Below are 20,993 nucleotides of genomic sequence, written 5' to 3'. Positions count from 1 at the left end.
TTTATCTTGGAATTTATGGGCGGAAACAAATGCGTAATCGATATTCCTGGCTATATGGTTGTCACAGCTGTGTCGCAATACAACAATTTTTTTTTTTACCTAAACAACACCATCGTAAATGTTTTCAACACGCCTTTTAATGCAGACACTTGTTAAGCTCCACAATAGAAACATGTTACTTCCGTACGTCCGCGGTCCTTCAGACATTAATATAAGATTATCGAGACAACCGTGTTCGATTTTCCTTTGCGGTACAGGCGTCTTCGTAAATCTGAATTTGATTACTTTAGCCTGGTGCAGCTCCTTACGTCATCTTCAGTGGGCTTTGTTTCGGAAGTGAACCGCCTGCGTGTAACGTTCTCGTGGCTGATTATGGATTGCTGTAAACATAATTACGAAACAATTCATGTTTTAATTAACGTTTTAATATAATGTTTCTGTGTGTAAAGGTTTCCTGTCGCGATGACCTGGTGTGATAAAACCAGGTTACAGCTATCTTGTTAATTGAGCGGATGCGTTTTATATCTCATTAATGGCCCTTTTCCTGTCCCTGCTGTCTCCCTCCGCTCGTCGCTTCGCACCATATCGATTGAAGGCATGGGCGCAGGTCGTTCGCAGACGGCTAACCCGTCTCTCCACAAACGCCCAGCGGTGCTACTCATCGGTAAGGATATCCGGTGAAAGTAGATATTATCTTGGGCTAAATACAAGACCATGTCTGTTAGCTTGTTTTACATGGTGTAGCTGACAAAGATAGTCTTTTAGAAAGGCCAAGGATCTGAGATTGATCCTCTGGATGTGGCTCACTGGGTGTTACAAAGAATGGGCACCGAGTTGCAACTTTAAAGATCCCATATTATACTCTTTTTTTTTTTCCACAAGGTATTGCAGTTCCCAGGCACTTATGAAATATCCGTAAAGGTTTTTGTCAAAATAGCAAACAGATGCTGCAAGACAGCGTCCATCTTTTCTGTCTCAAACAGCTCTGTCTGAAAATGCAAACATCTGTTATTTCAAGCTTTGATTTATTACAGATTTTTGTATTTTTTGACATTGCCAACCTAATAGCTTCACACCAGTTCAGAGAACGGTTGACTGACATCACTCAGGGGCGTCCAGTATTTTCTTTTTTGTTTCCAGTCTGGGTCTTTCTTTTTCAGGAGACGTCAGACTCATCCGTTGACAGTTTCATCTCTGGATTTGAGAGGTACAGGGACTTGAAGAAGTATTTCAACAGGACACTGAAGGCAACATACCGCCGGTTCTACAACACACCCGATCACTCGGAAGTAAGGCCTTTCTTCTGTTTTCGGTTGGAAACTACTTCACTATGATTGGAAACATTTCCTCGATGGATAAAAAATATTTGGCAGGAAAGTAGAGAGTTACATTTGAATGACATGACGCCTGCATGTCAGTTATTTGTTGGAAGTTACTTCCATTCAACAGGCATGTATGAATTTCCCTTTTTTTCTTTCATACAATTCACTATACCTCTTCTGGATGCAGGTCTGTGGACATCATCATGTATATTTCATTGAAAAGGATGGCATCTGCAGAATGGACAAGAGACAGAGTAAGAAGAAAACCTGAATTTTCCTCTCTTAGTTTAGATTCCAGACTGACTAAAGAAGCCTATTAGGACCAGTGTCTTCCTGCTTTAATGAAGGCTCCTTCCCTGTTTGTAGGTAAACCAGAGCCAGAGTTGGTGCTAAATCTAGAGCGCGTCTCTGAACTGGAGATGTCAGGACTTGAAAATGAAGCTTGGAGACATCAGTGGACTGTCCTGAGAATACGCCTGTCCCCACAGGAAAAGCATCTCGCTGCCACACTAAAAGCTGATAACAGCAAAGAGATGAGGTGAAAGACAGCAGATGTAAACATGCAGAATATCCCTTATGTAGCCGCTTTGTTTGCTCTTTTTGGTTCGGTTGTTGCAGTAAATACGCTGTCGTCCTATGACAACGCAGGTGTGTGGTTGTGAGGCTTGAAGAGGAAAGTTCCCCTCCTCTGGACCCCCATCACGTTTTACTCACTCTGGACAGCGTCTTCACCTTCGGTACATTTTACAACCTGTACATTGAAAACTATGTTTCAGCAACAATGAGATGATATAAGAAGAACACTGGCTAAAGACATGTCTGTGTCTGTGGTGAAGAGTGGGCCACAGACGAGGTCCTGTTTTACACCACCCTGGAGGGTTTACGCTGCCACAGAGTGTTCCGTCTGGACCTGACCTCTGGCAGGAGCGGCATCCGCTGTGTTTATGCAGGAACACGTCCTGAGTAAGTGTTACCAATGTGGCGTATGAGCGCTTCTCCAGCACCGTTCTAAGTTAGACACTGTCGCGCCATCAGCGTGTTTGTGGAGCTGTCCCTCTCCAGAGACCGACGGCTACTCGGCATCAACTGCAGCAGCAGAACCGCTTCAGAGGTGCTGCTAATTGACGCCTCGTCCCATCTAGAGCCGTTCCTGGTTCAGCCATTCCAGCCAGACCTCCTGTACCATGTGGAGCACTGGAGAGGGTGGCTGATCATACTGGCTAGTGCTGGGCCTGCTCGGGAATATCAGGTATGTAATGTAAAAATGTAATGTTAGTTACGTTTGCTGAATCCTGTTTTTTGTTGATGTTTTGTTCTGATTTAATTTGGTCCTTTATTAACTGCAATTTTATTTTAGCTGACAAGCTCATCAGTAACAAAAGCGGCATTAAAAATGTAGTCATAAATTTCCAAGGTGACTCAAATGAAGTATACAAAAGTTTTAAAAGCTAGGTAATTAGTACTTTATATCCCCCATTGATCACAGCAGGCCATTTGTGATTAATTTGAAAAAGATTATTGCGGCTGTTTCTTGAAAAACAAAATCAAACAATTTATAATTGAAAATAAATAATAGATGTGTATTTTTGTCGTTTTTATCTTAGAATGTGTGTATTGATTCTTCTATATGTTCACTAGGTTATGCGGACCCCTCTCTCAGAGCCAGCAATGGCCTCCTGGGATCCCTTGTTTGTTCCTGATCCTGGAACTATTGTCAAAGACATGGACGTGGTCGGAGATCACTGTGTGCTTGTTGCTACAGCAGCAGCTGGGGGTCTCTTCCTGATTGTATTCCCACTGACCCGTCCTGAAGACGTATACACGGTACAGGTGTGTGTACCAGACAACTATATGAGGATCGCCTTTGGGCTCCTGCTTTCTTCTGTTTTGCTTGCTGTTTGTCATGAAACTAAATCCCTCACCCTTTTGCTGTTCAGTCTTGTGTTGTCAGAAATCAGAAGTCCCCTTTAGAGATCTTTTTTAACTTGATATTTGCTAACCTTTCCTGGATTTTTATATATAAACCTTTACCATCATTCTTACTTTCATGAGTGCTGTTGACCACTAGGGCACAAAGATTATCTTCCGGTCATCTTTAATGTGGTTGAAACGGAGTCAGTTACACATTAACAAAAAACCCAAAGACACACACACTTGATCGCATCTACTTGTGTACGAATTACTCTATGATGTAATTATCTGTTGTACTTTTTATATTCCCAAGCTCCCCTGCTGGGCCTGCGCCATCAGAACCACGAAACCAAGCATGGCAGACCAACACAGTGTGTTCGACTTCTTGATTTCGTCACCAGTGCGTCCGCCGGAGCCTTACCGTCTACACCCCGAAGCTGGGCTGCTTTTATCTGGCGCCGGAGATGAGTGCTCCGTAGAACACCAGGGCAATTATATCACCTCTCGTCTGGAAGCCAGGAGCCAAGTAAGAACTCTTGACACAGAATCTCCGTCTACCCGTTATGGCAGGGGTCCCCAAACATTTTCCCTTCTCTGATGGAGGGCCGGGGTCAGTTTGTACAGGAAAAGTGTGACGATGGCAGGGGTGCCTAAACATTTATTGTTTTCCGGACAGCCACCAAATAACCCTTTCTTCACAGAAAAAAAGTCAGGAAATAAATAATAACACTATTAATAAAATAAATAATAACTAAATAACCCTTTCCGGGTTCGTCACAGAAAAAAAGTCCATGGAACATTAACTTTCTGGTCGTGTGTGATCATCATTAAAATCTTAAATGCACCCCATACCATTATTGATCCTCCACTGGCTACTGATGTTGTATGGAAAGGAAAATAATAATAATAAAAAAATATATATATTTATTTTGTCTCTGGTATTGTTCAGGGGGCGGGCCCAAATGTGGAGGCGGGCCGTAGTTTGGGGACCACTGCGTTACGGTTTCCAGTACAGACTTTCTGTCCCCTCTGCAGGACGGGGCCTCTGTTCCAGTGACGCTGTTTCATACGCTGCCTATAGAGGATCTGAGACGGGTGCCGCTGCTGGTCCATGTCTACGGAGCTTACGGCCGCGATCTCAACATGGAGTTCTGCCCAGAGAAAAGACTGCTGCTGGAGCGCGGCTGGGCGCTGGCCTACTGCCACATCAGGTAACCAATCACATCTGGTTTGATATTGTGGGGGGGGGAATGAACCGATGTCGTCTTTGCTCTAATTGGTCATGAAATACAAATTTGTGTTCCTTTTGCTCCTCCTAGAGGCGGCGCAGAGAGGGGTCTTTTCTGGCACAGGCAAGCTCGTGTGGAGGGGAAGCCAAGAGGAGTGGAGGACCTCCGATCGTGTCTGCATCGCCTCTCCTCTTCAGGGGTCTCCTCCCCCTCCCTCACCGCCCTGACAGCCTTCAGCGCCGGCGCCGTGCCAGTGGGAGCGCTGTGCAACACACACCCACACATGATGCGGGCCGTCACACTGCAGGTAAGATGTTACGTCACTGACGGCGTGCGTTTCTGTGAGTCTAAAGAGCAAAACCATAGAGAAGCAGAACGCTATTTAAGCTTTGAATATGGTTACCTTGCTCACTGCAGGAATGCAGATTACTTCCGGGTCTACACGCACGCACACACACACACACACACACACTCAAAGTCGTGTTGTTTTCCATCATCAGGCTCCTTTCCTGGATGTGTTAGGAACCATGGAGGATCCCAGCCTCCCTCTAACTTTGGAAGACAGAGAAGAATGGGGGGACCCAGTAGGAAACCCAAACCATAGACTCACCATCTCCTCCTACTGTCCCCTTCGCAACATTACTCCCCAGGTATGGAGAGGAGGAGTGTGTAAACATTTAAATGCAGTCTTTTTTTGTGTGCATGTTTTGCTCCTTTTAAAAATGGAAGCATTTTGGCTTTTGATTCCTCTGGTACCTCTGCTCGGATTAAGATCAGACTGCTGTGTCGTTTTCCTCAAAATAACTTTGACCTCGCACTGTGATTGTCCCTTACTTCTACTTGTCCCGTGAGCGGCCGCCACACAAATCAACGTTCTCCGCTTCACCCTGTCCTTTGCATCGTCCTCCCCACCAGCCGCTCTCATGTCCTCCCTCACTACGTCCATGTATCTTCTCCTGGGTCGTCCTCTAGTCCTGTTCCCTGGCAGTTCCATCCTCAGCATCCTTCTACCGATATAGTCCCCGTCTCTCCTCTGGACATGTCCAGACCATCAAAGTCTGTCCTCTCTGACCTTGTCTCCAAAACGTCTAACCTTCACTGTCCCTCTTATTGCCTCATTTCTAATCCTATCCAACCTGGTCACTCCGAAGGAGAACCTCAGCGTCTTCATCTCCGCCTCCTGTTTCTTATTAATAATTCAGACTGTGTTGAAAAGCTGTTTTTAATTCCCGTGGCACACACTTTGGTCCAGAGCCAGGACTTTGTTCTATTAGTGGCTTTCAGGCTCTCAAAACAAGTAGCTTAACATCCAACAGAGGCGAAAGCACTGCTCAGACCCGTGTGTGTGTTTTTGCCTTCAACGCCTCTCAGTGCTGCCGATGACCTTCCGCAGAGGCATTATGGTTTCACATTAAGGCAACGCTGACCCCATGAAACGCATTGGTGGCCATCGCTCAAAATTCTAATTAGGACATTTCTCAGCCGGGACACAAGTATCAGTATTATTCATCGCCAGAAGACGCCAATATTTAATCATTACGTTTGTTTGTTTGTTTATTTGTTTGTGCCAGTGTTACCCATCCATTCTGCTGACGGCCTACCGCGGCGATGCCAGGGTTCCCGTGTCCGGCGTCCTTGAATACACGGAGCGGTTGAACGATGCCATTCATACACACTTTGCCATGAAGCCAGAGACGGGTATGAGAACACACACATTGTCCCATATGTTCATCCCATCTGCTGAATTAGGCCGCTTTATTGTTTGACCATGTAGATGCATCTGTGCTGTCGTACAAGTGCACGCTATTGTTTTCATTGTGTGTGTGTGTGTGTTGCACCGAGGACTTCCCAATTGTCCCACATGTCATTGGAGGTTTTAATAGTTCGGGGTCAGTGTGTCTGTCTGGAAGCGCAGGAGTTAACGGACTGCCAGCCATCCGGCCGTCTGTCTCGACAGCATTTGAAGTTCACAGCTGAATCATAGGTCACCTTGTAGTCTTGCTCGTCTTCATGTGTCCGCTAATTGCACTCACCCCCCCCCCCGCCCCCGACCACTTTCTCCCTCACTTATAATCTGCCTTCAGCACATTAGTGTTACTCTTCTTTACACCCCTCTCTCTCTCTCTCTCTCTTCCTCTCCAGCAGTATATCTCCGCCACTCCGGTTTCAAACCCTCACACTATCTGTCATTCAACCACACATATAGAAGGCACTGTGTGTGTGTGTCTCCCTAATCTGTTTGTCTCTGCTCTCCAGAGCCTTTGATAAAAGTGCCGATGGCATAGACACATGCAAGCCCATTAGCGTGGTAAAGAGATAGTGTATCAGAGCACGAGATTACCGTGCCTGAGCCTGGGAGCTGTCAAGGTCAAGACCGCAATTGTGAAACAGGCCGTGCCAAGAGGGAGGAAGATACCGCATGAGAGCGAGAACATTACAATCCGTGTCAGAGAGGAAGAGAGATCTTCCTCTTCCCCTCCTCTGCTTCTGAACTGTTTTGTTTGTTTTTAAGGTGAACCGGCACCAAGAATAGTTCTGAACATCCAACCCGGATCGGATCACCTTGGACCGGAGGACTTTGACTCGAGGCTGGAGGAGGTAACACAATCTCATGCAAGGCTTTCCAACGATGGCAAATTAGCTCCATTTTGCTCAATGAGTAATTACCATCCAGTCTTAATTGAGTTCAAATGCATATATGCTGTTTACATTGTTTTTTAAATTAAACCTAAAGTTTATGCATCTATTTTTTTTCTTCAGACTTTTGAAGTTCAGGTCATCTGTTCCACAAAGGTTTCCTATAGAATGTGGTTTAACCCAAATCACATGAAATAAAGCATAGCTTTGTCAGTAGAGCTGAGAATGTTGTCCTCTGTTTCTTCTCCCCAACACAGGAAGCTCTTAAATTAGCATTTCTCTACGCTGAGCTGGGCTTGGATCGCCCTCGGCCTCCTCGAAAGAGGAGGCGATAGCGAGGCTGTGAGGAATCAAATGGCAGTGACCCAAAGATGCAGAACCAGGATGACAACATCTCCAGCAGCACCGGTGAAGGAGACTACCAGCTGCGAATGTGCTAGATTGTATTTAATCATTATTATTTGACAAATTCCCTGCAGAGGAGACAACAATCTTTATTGCGACTTTGATCTTGGACACCATTGACAGTCCATTTTAGCATTTATGAAGTATGTCCATGGCCTTCAGATAACAGGCCTTCTCAGAGACGTAGCACTGTCCGCGGTGCGTGGCGTGGAACCGTCTGTGGGTGGAGTACTGAATCACCAAGCCTTCACCTGCTTCGGTCGGAACATGAGACTTTTGCAACACCTTGCCGTCGTTGACCCGATTTGTGCTCATCAGCACCCTCAACTGGTCTGGCAACTCGAGGACAGAGGAGAGATCTGAGTCGGCAGATTCTCTACCAAAGTTGAGCACCATTAGGAAGGCTCGGTCAAGCCCGTCCATCTCCCTGAGGTAGGCGAAGACGGTGGCGTCGGCGTGGACGTGGCAGAACCACCCACGCTGGAAGGGGAGCTCTGACTGACGCAGGCCGCTCAGGAAACCGTACTGAGCCAGAACAGAGCCTCTGTCCTGCTTCTGGACCTAGAATAGAAAGATCGATGGGGCAAAACATTAAAAGGATCTAAAATAAGAAGAATGTGTGCCGGGTCAAAGTACCTCCACGTTGACGCTTCTGTAGTTGGGGTGTACAGGCAGCCATGTTGCGTTGGTTTTGTTGCTAAAGCCTGCGTTCGTGCCGTTGCTCCACTGCATCGGAGACCGCTGCGGATCCCGACCGGCGCTCTGCAGCGAAAGGAGAAGAATCGCTCCGACACTTCAGCGGCAATCAATTCTAATTCTGTTGAAACTGTCAGGAAAAAAAAGAAATAAAAAGCTGTGGTTTCATTTCCTAATCTCTTTCCAAGCTGTGTCGTGTTCTTTCTACACCTCCCTAAATGTTTCCTTTCAGTGCGTGCACTTTACTGACTGCATTGTATTTGCCGGCGGGGTCCTGCATCTGACTCTCTGTGACGTTAATGTTCTCCATGCCGATCTCCTCGCCGTAGTAAGTGGTGGGCGTGCCCGGAAGGGTCAGCAGCAGCATGTTGATGGCGCGAATGTAGGTCTGGCCGGCACTAGAGGCAATTCGAGGCTTATCGTGGTTCCCAGCCTGGCACCGAGGGATAGGGAAATAAACAAGAGGCGAGTGAAATCAGTTTGGAAGGAAGGAGGCAGGGTTGGCATAAAGCGCTGGGATCATGAAAGAGAAGCTGAAGGTACAAGGAGATGTGAGGGCGGGCGGCTCAACGTGGCTCATGAACACTCACCACCCAGTTGGCCCATCGTCCCTGGGGCATATTGGCCATCCACAGGTCGACCAGATGTTGAACCCACAAGCCGCTGGTGTTCTGAGGCAGGTCCAGCAGGTAGAAGTTGAAGGGGAAGTCACTTTCTTTGACCAGGGGGGTGCTGTAATACATCATGGTCTTGCCCACCTCTTGGTAATCGTACGACTCCGTCACCATGAGCCTGGAATGCAGCAAGAACTGATCATCCAAGCATCAGTATGGGAGATTCATACTTGGGGGAGGTATTTCGGATGTCTTGAGTAGATGAGAGCGTTACCGGTCCCAAAGTGCACGACATCGTGTCGCAGCAGGCCGTACCTGTGTCTGCCAGGCTCACGGCTGTAGGTGTCCATTTCAGCCCGCCATTCCCTCAGCAGGTCATGGAATCCCAGCTGGCTGGTGGTGTAGTCATGGTGGAGGTCCCATTCCGACGTTACAGACTCCTGGAGTGTTGCGAGTATGAAGACATGAGGATTCGTAGCTTAAGCGTTAGCGTGGGGTTTTCAAGTCAGTAATATAGTTGTCCACCCATCCATAGTCATTTTTAAAAAGGAGTATATCTCGTAATCTGTAGATTCTGGTGTCACCAAATGTTATAGATATATAGTTTTAGTCGTACCAAAGTACAGAGATGTACTGTGGAAAAAGAAAAAAAAAGGATACTACTGTAGCGATCTATTCGGACCCTTCCCCCCCTTCAGAGCATCATCTACAGTAGAGTAAATCAGTTTGGCTGCGTCTTTCTTTGCCCACAGGAAGGTAATGTGAGCATGGGGTGTTTGTGTGTGTGTGTGTGTGTGTGTTCTCCATTGTCAAACAGAACCACAAGGTCCGGTCACAGGCCAGGCATTTGGAAGGTAAGTAGAAATAGATACCCAGAGAACAGAGGCCCGGGGATAACGGACTGTACGGGTCAGTGTTCAGCGGGGTTACAGAACACAGTAAGAAGGTCCACAAGCAGAAACGCAAGTCGTCTTGGTTGGTTGGTTGGAACTGCTGGGCCGTAATGTGATGGCAAAAACCAGGAACCACTTTAAGTATCAGCTTGAATTCACACAGAACGGACCAGGTCATCAGCATAGCAACAAATGAGATAAGAGCAAACCCGCACAGCATGTAGCTCTAACCCACTCGACATTCCACGGTACGATTGGTGGGATCATTTTCAGGGTCTGGGGAAAAAAACCTCAATAAAACGCATGTGATTATCACGAGACCGCCATTCTACTTTTTCAGATATGCATTGTTGTCCTTAAAAATTATTCCAGTGGCGATAATAAATTCCAAATGCTTGATAATCCAACAAAATATGCCTTTTTTGTTCTAATCCTGTGAGAGAGAGAGAGAAAAGACGCTTCGGCCTCTTTGGAGTACAAATCCTTAACTTCTTTCCTTTAAACTCAGCTTGAATCAGGACCCGCTTGAATTCCAAGCCGCAGATAAGCGATTAATGAGACAACATGCGGGCAAAGAAGTCGCCCACTCAGCTGATGCTTTATCCTCCACAAGGTACACTGGAGATCACTGCTTTCTGCCCACAGTTCAGTTCCTCAGATCATTAAAATATGGACTCTGCCATGTGACACATTGGAGAGGTTATCAACAAAATAAAATCGTGTAATTATGTAAGTGGGTGTAAAAGCACAGGTTGTTAAACTGAGCTTTGGAGGTCAGAGGAGGTGGCGAGTTTATAGCCCTTGTATGTTTCTGATATGCTTTGTTCAGCTGCTAAAAGCAAACAGCTTGAGGGTATTGTCACATTATCAGCCAATCACCTGCCGGCTCCTCTGTCTAAATGAAATGAAGTTCAGGCGCATCCTCACCAAGACCTATTCTGAGATGGGGGGGGGATAAAAAAAAAAAAGTGCGGTTGTATCTTCGTGGCGAAAATAGGAAACTCACTGGAGGTTTCTCCGGGTCCACCTGTGGTTCGTCTCTCAAGTGTGCGGCCTCCAAAAGGTGCTTCACAGCATCCACCCGGAAGCCATCCACTCCTTTCTTCAGCCAGAAATGAATAATGTCCTAAAATAATGAACATCAGATATTTTATACTTGTATCAGTGTTAGTTAGGCCGGGAGCCATCTGTTCGATCTTACAATCATCTCTTTGCGGACGTGAGGGTTCCTGAAGTTCAGATCCGGTTGCTCTTTGAGGAACTGGTGCAGGTAGCATTGCCCTCTGACCTCATCATAAGTCCAGGATGAGTTCCCAAACACACTCACCTGACAGGAAGGAGGAGGGAAAACGCAGGATTAGGATGTGTGGGAAACTACCAGATGATGATTTCAGGTCAGGACGAACAGAAACTACCGACCCAGTTATTTGGTTTTGGCTCGGTCGCGTTGCAGTCAGCCCAGATGTAATAATCCTTATATTGAGAATCTCCAGTCCGGCTCAGATTGAACCAGCGGTGCCGGTCACTGGTATGATTGGGAATGAAATCCATGATGAGTTTCAAACCTGGTGGAAGCAGACCAAGGTATTAAACCATTTATCCCCCCCCCCCAAAAAATAAACAATGTGCTGATCCACCGTCACACCTTTGTTATGCATTTCAGCCAGGAGCTCTTCAAAATCTTGCATGGTCCCAAAGAGTGGGTCAATGGCCCGGAAATCTTCCACGTCATAGCCGAAGTCCCTCATGGGAGAGCGGTAGAAGGGACCGATCCAAACCGACTTGATGTTCAGATACTGGAAGTGATCCAGCTGCTCCTGAATCCCTGCCAAATATCGTCAAATCCTGGATACTATGACGAGGAAAACCAAACCGCACTGATGCTGTTCATGTATGCACCTTCAGAATATTCCACTTTTAACACAGGGTTATAAATCGCACGGTAAATTCTAGGTTAGCCGTAAAAGTTCTAATCAGAACTGATCCGATCCAGTCAAGAAATTCTGAAATGCACTTTTTGCATTTCTATTATTTCCGTTAACGCCTCGACTGGGTCACAGTGAAGAAACTTGTACAATAAAGCTGTAATAAATTACAAGTTTCATATTGATTTAACCTGTTTTAAGATTCATTTTTGACTCGCGTCTAAAAGCAGCACATTGTTGAGGAGTGTAACGTTTTGTTTTTGTCCAGTCATTCATTAAAATGTTGGCACCAGCATTTCTAAACGGCAAACTTTTGTCTTGTTTCATGAATTACAGATCATTGACTCGATTTACGGTGCATTCATGTAGTAAAAACTGTTGATCATCTATTGTGGTGACAAGAATCCGTGTTATCACTCACTAGATAATCTGATTACCTACGATGAGGAGGTTATCGCTGGCGTTGGTTTGTTTGTCTGTTTGCAAGATAACTCAAACAGTTACAGACAGATCTTGATTACATTTTCAGGAAATGTTGGGAATCTTACCAGGAACAGTTGTTTACATTTTAGTGATGGCCAGCGAGGGTCATCACTAAAAATCCTGGATTCTGGATCGCTTTGAAATTTTCGGTATCATTGCAGTCAATGGAGCTTCAAACTCTGTTCGTCAATATCTCGGTTGATTATTGACCAATGTTTACTGAATTTGACACAGCCGTGTAGGGTGGGGACCTCTATCTCATCACCAAATTCCATCTGGATCGGATCCAGAATGAGGTCAGGAAAAATATTAAATTTGACCGTTGAAAGCCTAATTTACGGATTTAAAAATCAGCGGATATATATATCTATATATAATATATATATATAATCCGAAGATACCAAGAACAATCTAGAACCTTTTGACGATGATCCAGATCACCATGTGGACGGTGTAAATCCAATCAGGAGGGGAATGAGCTGCTCGGCGGAGGTCTGCGCTCTCTGAGTGCTTTTCTAGTTTTTATATTAGTGGTTTTAAAATGATTATTAAATGTCATATTGCGCATGAAAGAATCAATTACTTAACTAAAAAGCACTAAAACAGGCCGATCGATGGAAACCGGAACCGGTCCGACGGATCTCACTGTACCTTTGAGGTCTCCGACCCCGTCTCCGTCCGAGTCTCTGAAGGACCGGGGGTACACCTGGTACACCGGGGACGCCTGCCACCAGCCCACGCACCGCGGCGAGAGCGCAATCAGCGTGACCGTGAGCGCCACCAGCGCCACGGCGCACGCCACCGTCAGCCAGAACAGGACCTCCCGGGGGATTCGGTACCGGGCCTGGGAGGAGTACATCAGCAGCACCTCCTTCGGCATCCCGGCGTATGGCTTGATCTGCGTGTACGGCTCGACCGGGTCCGGGGCCACCGGCACCGGGTGGGAGTCCTTGTCACCGGGCGAGGCGGTGCCGTCCGCCACCCCGTCGCCCTCCGGGTCTTGGAAGCCCGGGTTTGAGGTCCACTTCCCCAGATCCATGCCGTCAGGTTCGCTTATGACCTGGTCCCGAGCAGGAAGCACAGCGGGTTAGATCTTCTTCAGGAATACCGAGTCCGGGATTAAACCGCAGAGAGGATCAGAGTACACGAGATAATACCGCTCCTCGTTAACACACGCGCGCACACGCACGCACGCACACACGCACGCACACGCACCTGTGGAATGTAAGACACTGGATGGGACAGGAATGGCCAAAGATTAACATTTCTGCTGTCAGTCCTCCACGAGTGACCAGAACCCCCCCCCCCCCTACAATCAAACTCAATAACCCAGAACCCGGATTAGAGCTTCCAGGATTTGGAACAGCAAACTTCTTACATTTACCAAAGGGGGGGGGTAGCCTTTAACAAATCCAGTCAATTTAAATTACCGGCATGGGTTTTTTGCTTAGTTGAGATAAGTCATATGTTGGGGGGGGGGGTTGTTTATTTACCAACAATGAAAGTAAATGCAGAATAACTCTTCTTGCAACGTTGAGAAAAAGACATTTGTTCTGAATACACAAAACATTGTCGCAGTTTTCCTTCAGTCGCTGATCAGAGTCAGACTTCGATACTCGATATAGCAGTTATCATGCAGCGAAACATCTTAATCTTTAACCCACTGGGATAAAGACAATTCTACACACAAATATTATTAACAGGTCATTAAAAAAATAATAAAAATAAGGGTGCTATTATTGATGTTCCAGTCCAGACTGGTTAACGGAGCTCAAACCACCTCACTCCCCATTTCATTTAAATGTCATCATATTCAAATCCGTTACGTCTCGAGTTGCAACGCCTTTTTTCCCGCGAGGCCCGGTACAGAAAGTACCGAGCCGTCACCAGATAACGCCAGGGTCGTAGTGCGGAACTGAACAAGAAGTGTGTGTGAAGGAACGGAGAAAAAACAGGATGTTTCTCCAAGCTCAGCCTCCTTTATTTTTCTCAAAGCTTGAAGGTGAGTGGGCCGTACAGTACTCGCAAATCCACACCATTTCATCATCTCATCTTCAAAATACAGCACGGAAATAAATAAGAACGCGTTGAATCTACCACTGCCTTCGTACATCCATCTATAGTGGGAATACAGAGCAGACGGGGATTTAATCCCAGAGAAAACCCGACGCGGGAAAGTCAGCCGCGTTCGGTTTCCTCCCAGATTCTGTCCCGTCTTTTGGAGTCATCCGGGTCACGGCACCAAAGTCAGCCTCAATCAACTGACAGGGTTTAGGAGGACATACACGCTGGAGAATGACTTTTACTGAACGCGTCCTGAAATCAAAGCAAAAAAATAAAAAAATAAAAAGAGTCAGGGACCAAACGATTCAGCCATCAAAGCAAAACGGTCTTCAGGGCGAATTCTTCCATGTTCCGTCATTAAGCGGTGAATACGACGCCAACGTCCTCTTTGTCTTCAGTCCACGCAACAGGATCAGTGTGTGTAATGAAAAGACCCCACCCCCCAGTCTACATCCAAAGTACTGCCGAGGTGCCCTTGAGCAAGGCACCGTCCCACCCCCCGTCCCTCTCTGCATGCTAGGGTGTGTTTCAAGGGGCCGTTGTACTTGGGTGTAAACATAACCTCGTTGTGTGCTTGCAGTGTCGCAAAGTAACGCTTTCTTCCTTTGTTCTTCTGACTTTAACCTTCGTGACTCGGGTCCCACCACCTGTAGAGTCCATCTCCACCCCAGCAAAACAAATAAAGTCACTCCTTCCGTCCCAACAAGAGGTCCCCAACCCTCCCAATCAATCAACCACAAGGACAAATCGGCCAAAACAGATGCAAAATAGAAATAACACATTCAAGTACCTATTTGTCACATGGCACAAAGAGCCCACAGAGAGAGAGAGAGAGTACCAACAGAGAGATGAGCAAAACCACCTCTTAGCTCTGACCTGTGTCAATGCGGCTGAAGAGTACAAAGGAATCTGCCACTGACTGACTGCAAAATAAGTACATCACAGGTACTGAAGTGTGTGAAGCGTCACACTGTTAGTGTTCAGGACTTGACCCAGGAGTATCATCCACCTGGAACAGAACCACAGCACTCCGAGACGGCATGGCAAAACATTTACATAAAGCAACTCTAGTCCAACTGAACAAAAGGCATTTCCTTTATGAAGTACAGTACACAATTCTAGAGACGGAAGGGGGAACTCATTGCAGAAGCAGGATTCTGTGTGTGTGCATGTACCGAGGGGGAAGAAGAAGATGACGGTGAGGCCGGTTTTCCTTCTACCTCCAGTCATGTCTTTGGGAATCTGCTACTTTGGAGCATTTTGCATGCGACTCTCTTGTCTATACATGCAGACCTTGTGATTAAAGAGGTCAAAACACATACCATGGCTGGGAATTAAGATAAAACAAATAATATATATTTAATATACCATTTGTATCTTTCTATATCTGAAAACGACAGCAGGCTCAAAAGCTTATGGTTCTGGTGAAGTCTCTTCTGCCAAATGAACAAATGTAAAAAAAAGGGAGACAGACGGGAGAATGAGTGAGAAATCAAAAGTTTGGGAATATCTTTTAGGAATCAGGAGTACAAGAAGCCAGCAGGGACATGCAAGAGTCACCACATTTATTCTAAATGTTATTCCTGTCCACAACCCGGCCCACCGGTCCAACGTCCTGTCCTACATCTACCAACTGAAATCGGGCTTTGGAACGACTGGGTTTGTAAGAGCGCCACCTGTGTTCTCTGGCTCTGAATTGGAGGCATTAACGCAGAGGCCATTTTTTTGGCAGTGAGGAGGACTTTGAGTCAGTTCAAAAGATCGGCAAGTCACTTTCAGAGAGCCGGTTGCATGGCCAGACGACAGGTGAGGAGTTCGTTCCCCTTTTGAGTACAGGTAGTACTCCAAGTTCACCCGACACGGAGAGCACACTGCAGCTTTAGGGGCGTTGGAGTCGTCAGACGACTGTCAGAAAGTTCACACATCAAAAGAAAAAAAATCAATCGAACTATCTTGAGCCGACTCAGCACCTCATCCACGAGTGGCTTGGTTGGTACCTTCAGGCCGGACCACCCAGTCTCTGGGTTTGCGAGGAAGCGCTGACGGGGCGGAGCAGGGTTGGAACTCCGTCAGCCAAAAATCAAAAACAACCACCACGAAGACCGCGAGAAGACGGGCAAAAGGACAATGTGCTTCTTTGCTTCTCTCTCTGATGCATCTCCTGTATGTGGAGTTCTGTTCCGAGATCATCAATCCAGTTCTTCCCGTTTCAAGATGTACAAATCAACACAATCTGTTTTGTCGTCCTCCATGCCAGATCATCGGATTTTAAAAGATTTCTGCCTCCGTTGACGGAAACAAAAAAAGCAAACAGAAATCCCAAAGGAAACCAAAAAGCTATTATGGATGAGATCCTGGTCCTTATTCTTTTTTTTTTCCTTTTCCTTTTTTGATCAGATAGTTGTGATGGACAGCTACCAGTGGTACTCCACCTCAGGTTCACTCTGCAAAAGGAAAGACAATGAGAGGAGGAAGAGCAGAGCAGAGAGATGCAACAAGTCGAAATGAGGAAGAGGAAAACGAGTAAAAGGAAGAACGGCAGAGAGAATGGGAGGACAAAGAGAGAGAGAACAACATCAAATGCGTTACGATAAAAATAATACTGCAACATTTAAAGAAGTTATACTAGCACTGTAAACCAGGCTGTGGGGGTCTTTCTGCAATAATTCATTTGTCTCATACAGAAACAGAGGTTACTTTTGCATGCAGGTTGTGAATGAGACAGTAATACATGTATGTAAGGTCAGTGCATGCGTGTGCGTGCGTGCGTGTGACATGACAGAGGGAGAGTTAGGACCAGAAACAACCATTCATCCCCGACCTATCTGGACAGTCATGTCTGCACACACGCTCTGAACATTGCACAGAGTTCAACATGCTTGAAAGTAAATCAGAGCACAGATTTGGTGTGTGTGTGGGGGGGGGGTGAAGTTTGCTGCTTACATGCCTGCAAGAATGCATTGGAGTGGTGTGTGATCAGAGGTTAGAAAGGAAAATGGGGGGGGGGGGTGTAACAGTTATACATGAGATCACTTACCAAATGAAACAGGAGGGCTGCATTAATCAGAGGCGAACACACAATTAGACAAATCCATACAATCCTTCTCAGGTGTACTTAACCACACACCTTTATTAATCAGGTGTTGCTACGACAAGAGGGGGGGGGGGGGGGGGGGTTCACTTTAGTTCGGAGCTAGTTTCTTTATGCTACAGGTACACTGCTGTAGCAGAGTACAACTTAACCTTTGAATTTAGCCAAAAATGACCAGCGTGAAATTCATTCATCAGTTTCATCCCGAGTCAACAAATGTTTGATCCAAATATTAAGACATTTCCTAAAAAGGGGTTTTCAGGAATATAATGGTCCCGATAATGGAAAATACAGACACATTAACCCTCATGTATGTGGGAACCCACCACACTTCCCAGCCCCCCCCAATATCTCCAAAAACACAAACTGACAAAACAGACAGAAGAGAGGAGAATGATTTCACTTCATTTGGTTGAAAAGGGGAAACATTTCTCAGCTCCAGTAGAAAAATGTCTGACAAAGCTGAATTGCCATGCAGACGTAACCATGCAACCATGCATAGAAAGAAAAAGATGCTTATCCTAATCTGTGTGACTAATATTTCATCTGCTCTGTTTTTGAGTGAGAAAATAAATTCAAACAACACACAAGGCTAGATTACTAGATTGTGCTCAAAGACCGGCAACACCGTGTGTGAAAGTATAACTTAATAATACAGCTGATACCACAGCTGTATTATGTAGGTTAAGACTTGAAGCTTGAGATTTGGATACAGCTATTGTGTAAATGAACATAAACACCACATGTTCTGATACCCACCCCATCTTCCTCCTTGTACGGGTACAGACGGTTGTACACCGCTTCAATGACATTTTGTCTGCAGGGAGAATCAAATTATTATTATTTTTAAATGAAATTAGTCATAAAAGTCAGTACCAATCCACCTGATGTGTTCTGCACACGCATGAAAGATCATATCAATAAACATAGACTGGATAACTTAACACAACTGATATCAGTAGAGGAAATTAGAGACAAAGTATAGCTGGGTGTAGTTTTACTTCTATAGTCTTGTAGGTAATACTACAAGACTCTATATACTGTTTGCCAGTGTGGTGCATTTTAATTCATTATTATCATCATCCGGAGGATCAATGGACATATCCTCTGCAAAGAGAAGAAACTCTGGAAATCCTTACTTGCTGGCAAGACCTCCCCCTGGTGGCAAAGCGGGCATGCCGCTGTCCGTGGACAGGTTCCTCATCACCGTCACAAGGTCCGGAAACCCAACTTCCTCCGGCCGAGAGAGCATCTCTAAAACCACACACAGATACACAAGTTGGTACCAGCAGAGCCGGTGATGGCCAGCAGCAGCTGGTAAAAGACAGGAGCACGAGTGAATTTAGAAGAGCCGGTCTCTAAGCGAGATCGAGACCCAGACAGAGACAGAGGCCTGCAACTGAGACGAGAATGGCAAGAGGCCAGACCAATGTTCAGCCAGAGCATTCCTCTCGGTTTATTCTCCTATCTGCCCTGCAGACAGCGCCTGATGCCAAAGTTCGGCCTCGCTTCGCCCCAACTGTGCTCTTCCATTAATTTGACACGGTTGTTAATCCATCTCGGACTTCCTGTCAAGCCATCCAGCATAGATAATTTCATTACGTGCAACAACTTGTCATCCAAACAGGATTTTCCATTCTGTCAATACAAGCCCGCTTCCAGAGTTGTAAAAAAATAACACGAGGAACGATTCATTTTAATTAGTCTCAGAGTTCAAGAATGCACTCTTGAGCACTAACAAGGAACAACAAATTCATGAAAGAAACCGTAAAAGTAATGTTTTGCCCACATAACTAATAATAAAAATCACAAGCAACAATTAAACGCAACCGTTTAAAAGAATACTCGTAGGTTTATTGCCAGCTGCAATCCCTTCGGCAGAACATCCAACTTCAAGCTAACGTATCCTGTCAGAGAGCTCAAAGGACGAGCATGCACAATAACGTTGTGTTCTTCAGAATCCCATTCTGTGTGAGCAGACTGTCTCGGTCCACGAAACTCACCTTCCACTCGGGACTCCAGGTATTTGTTGAGCTCTTCATCCTTCTCCACAGCTTCTTCAGACACTTTGGGAGCGTTTGGCAAACACACTAGCACGACACTCATGTTATCACGACTCCCCTAAGATGGACAGAAAGAAAAAAAGAGATTCATTTCTGACAAACCAGCGTCTCAGAGGACTTCATTCCGCCACAGTGCACATCCTGTTTGAGTCCTCAAAGGCCCCATATTATGAAAATCTCACTTTTCCCATGTTTCCACACCATTATGGTGGTGTGTGCGCGCATGTGAAATGAGTCTCCCCCTTTTGCTACCATTTCTGAGCGAGGCTGTTTGAGACAGAAAAGAGGGACGCTGTCCTGCAGCATCCGTTTGCTATTTTGACCAAAAGACTGTCACACATATTTCATACAAGGGCCTGGGAAACACGTCAACTTGTGGGAAAAGGGTAGAATATGGGACCTTTAAAAGACCATTCATTAGCAATGGTGTTCATCAGAAGAAAAAGAAGTGTCATTGCTCAAGAGTATTTTTGTTCACACCTTGTGCAGGCAGGTGTCCACCACTTCATTGCAGATTCTCTCAAGGTCATCAGACACCTCGAGCCTGGATTTCACAAACTCGCACAGCTCCTCGTTGGACATGACATCCCAGATTCCATCACAGGCCAGGATCACAAACTGATCCTGTTCTGGGGCCCGAACCATCTCGCACACTGCAGGCTCGGGGCTCACCAGCTGCTCCGTCGGGCCCTTCCCATCCACACACTTGTAATCGTAGTCCCCCAAGGCCCTTGATACCGCTAGTGAGCCATTAACCCTCTGAATCATCACTGAGCCGCCAGCATTCTGGATGCGCTCCCTTTCGCGTGGATTGCAAGGCTTGTGGTCGAGCGTGGAGAAGCATACCTGTGAATTTCTGTATAAAACTGCTCGAGAATCGCCGCAGTTGAAAAAGAAAAAATGAACAGGCGACACAATGATTCCCACCGCTGTGGAACCGCTACGGTCCATTCCGTTTCTCAGGTCAGAGAAGCTGCGCATGTGTTCGTCGATCCTTAGGAAGCCTGTCCGGATGCCAGCTTTCACAGCCTCCACTATGGAAGGGACCGATGATGGGGGGTCAATGGCGGAGTCGTCAGAAACAGCCTGGGGTCCTCGTGTCCCTCCAGCCCCAAAGCCAGCGCCGATTATGTGTTCTAGAAGATGTTTGGCGCAATAGTTTGCAACCTTCGAGCCGGCATGGCCGTCGTACACGGCGAAAAAGGACCAGTCACTCATACCCGGGGGCGGAAGCCCCAACACAGCTGTGTGAGCGTCCTCCATCTCCACCCGCCAGCCCTGCATGGAGCTCAGTGCATAGCGCAGCTGGTTCCCTTCACCATGGAAGTTGTGCTTCTCGGTCTTGGGCTTGTCCAGAAATGCACCCATGGCTCTTCCCTCGAGAGACCTGTGGAGGAGAGAGGTGTGTGTGTTTGTTTCATAGGAATAACACAACCCAACATTGATTACTGCTGGTCATACGCAAGAATCGCACATGCACTTTGGTTTATGCTGAAAGAGCCCGAGGAGCAAGCTTAAAAGCCCGTTTTCCCCCAATCAAGGGCATTAACTGCCTCTGCATTAGGTCAATGAACAGCAGCATTAGGCTGCTTGATGAAAGAAAGTCTGTATCCAGCCCATGCTAACTGGTTACATAATGTGAGAACATGAATTTACAAAG

General features: G+C 46.3%; 3 protein-coding genes across 3 annotated transcripts; 1 reads left to right on the top strand and 2 right to left on the bottom strand.

The window, feature by feature from the left end:
• Positions 1–372: 372 nt before the first annotated feature.
• prepl (prolyl endopeptidase like) lies at positions 373–7,434 on the top strand. The gene is made up of 17 exons (XM_068741639.1): positions 373–382; positions 510–664; positions 1,161–1,289; positions 1,510–1,576; positions 1,689–1,860; positions 1,971–2,059; positions 2,159–2,285; positions 2,358–2,571; positions 2,961–3,152; positions 3,547–3,759; positions 4,269–4,444; positions 4,553–4,769; positions 4,963–5,112; positions 6,034–6,160; positions 6,779–6,781; positions 6,975–7,060; positions 7,357–7,434. The coding sequence occupies exons 1-17, from the start codon at positions 373–375 to the stop codon at positions 7,432–7,434; spliced, it is 2,205 nt and encodes a 734-aa protein (XP_068597740.1).
• Positions 7,435–7,633: 199 nt separating this feature from the next.
• On the bottom strand, positions 7,634–13,022 carry slc3a1 (solute carrier family 3 member 1). Its single transcript, XM_068741543.1, has 10 exons — positions 12,767–13,022; positions 11,353–11,532; positions 11,127–11,272; positions 10,909–11,034; positions 10,714–10,833; positions 9,130–9,254; positions 8,791–8,992; positions 8,451–8,633; positions 8,141–8,245; positions 7,634–8,065 (listed from the first exon to the last, which is right to left on the bottom strand). The coding sequence occupies exons 1-10, from the start codon at positions 12,993–12,995 to the stop codon at positions 7,634–7,636; spliced, it is 1,848 nt and encodes a 615-aa protein (XP_068597644.1). The 5' UTR covers positions 12,996–13,022.
• A 1,056-nt stretch (positions 13,023–14,078) lies between these two features.
• On the bottom strand, positions 14,079–20,701 carry ppm1ba (protein phosphatase, Mg2+/Mn2+ dependent, 1Ba). The gene is made up of 5 exons (XM_068741541.1): positions 19,814–20,701; positions 19,274–19,391; positions 18,410–18,524; positions 18,030–18,087; positions 14,079–16,623 (listed from the first exon to the last, which is right to left on the bottom strand). The coding sequence occupies exons 1-5, from the start codon at positions 20,699–20,701 to the stop codon at positions 16,594–16,596; spliced, it is 1,209 nt and encodes a 402-aa protein (XP_068597642.1). The 3' UTR covers positions 14,079–16,593.
• Positions 20,702–20,993: the final 292 nt, after the last annotated feature.

This window comes from Brachionichthys hirsutus, chromosome 7, assembly GCF_040956055.1.
Source record: "Brachionichthys hirsutus isolate HB-005 chromosome 7, CSIRO-AGI_Bhir_v1, whole genome shotgun sequence".
NCBI lineage: Eukaryota > Metazoa > Chordata > Actinopteri > Lophiiformes > Brachionichthyidae > Brachionichthys > Brachionichthys hirsutus.
The sequence above is the reverse complement of the archived record's forward strand: the minus strand, read 5'-3'. Positions and strand labels throughout refer to the sequence as shown.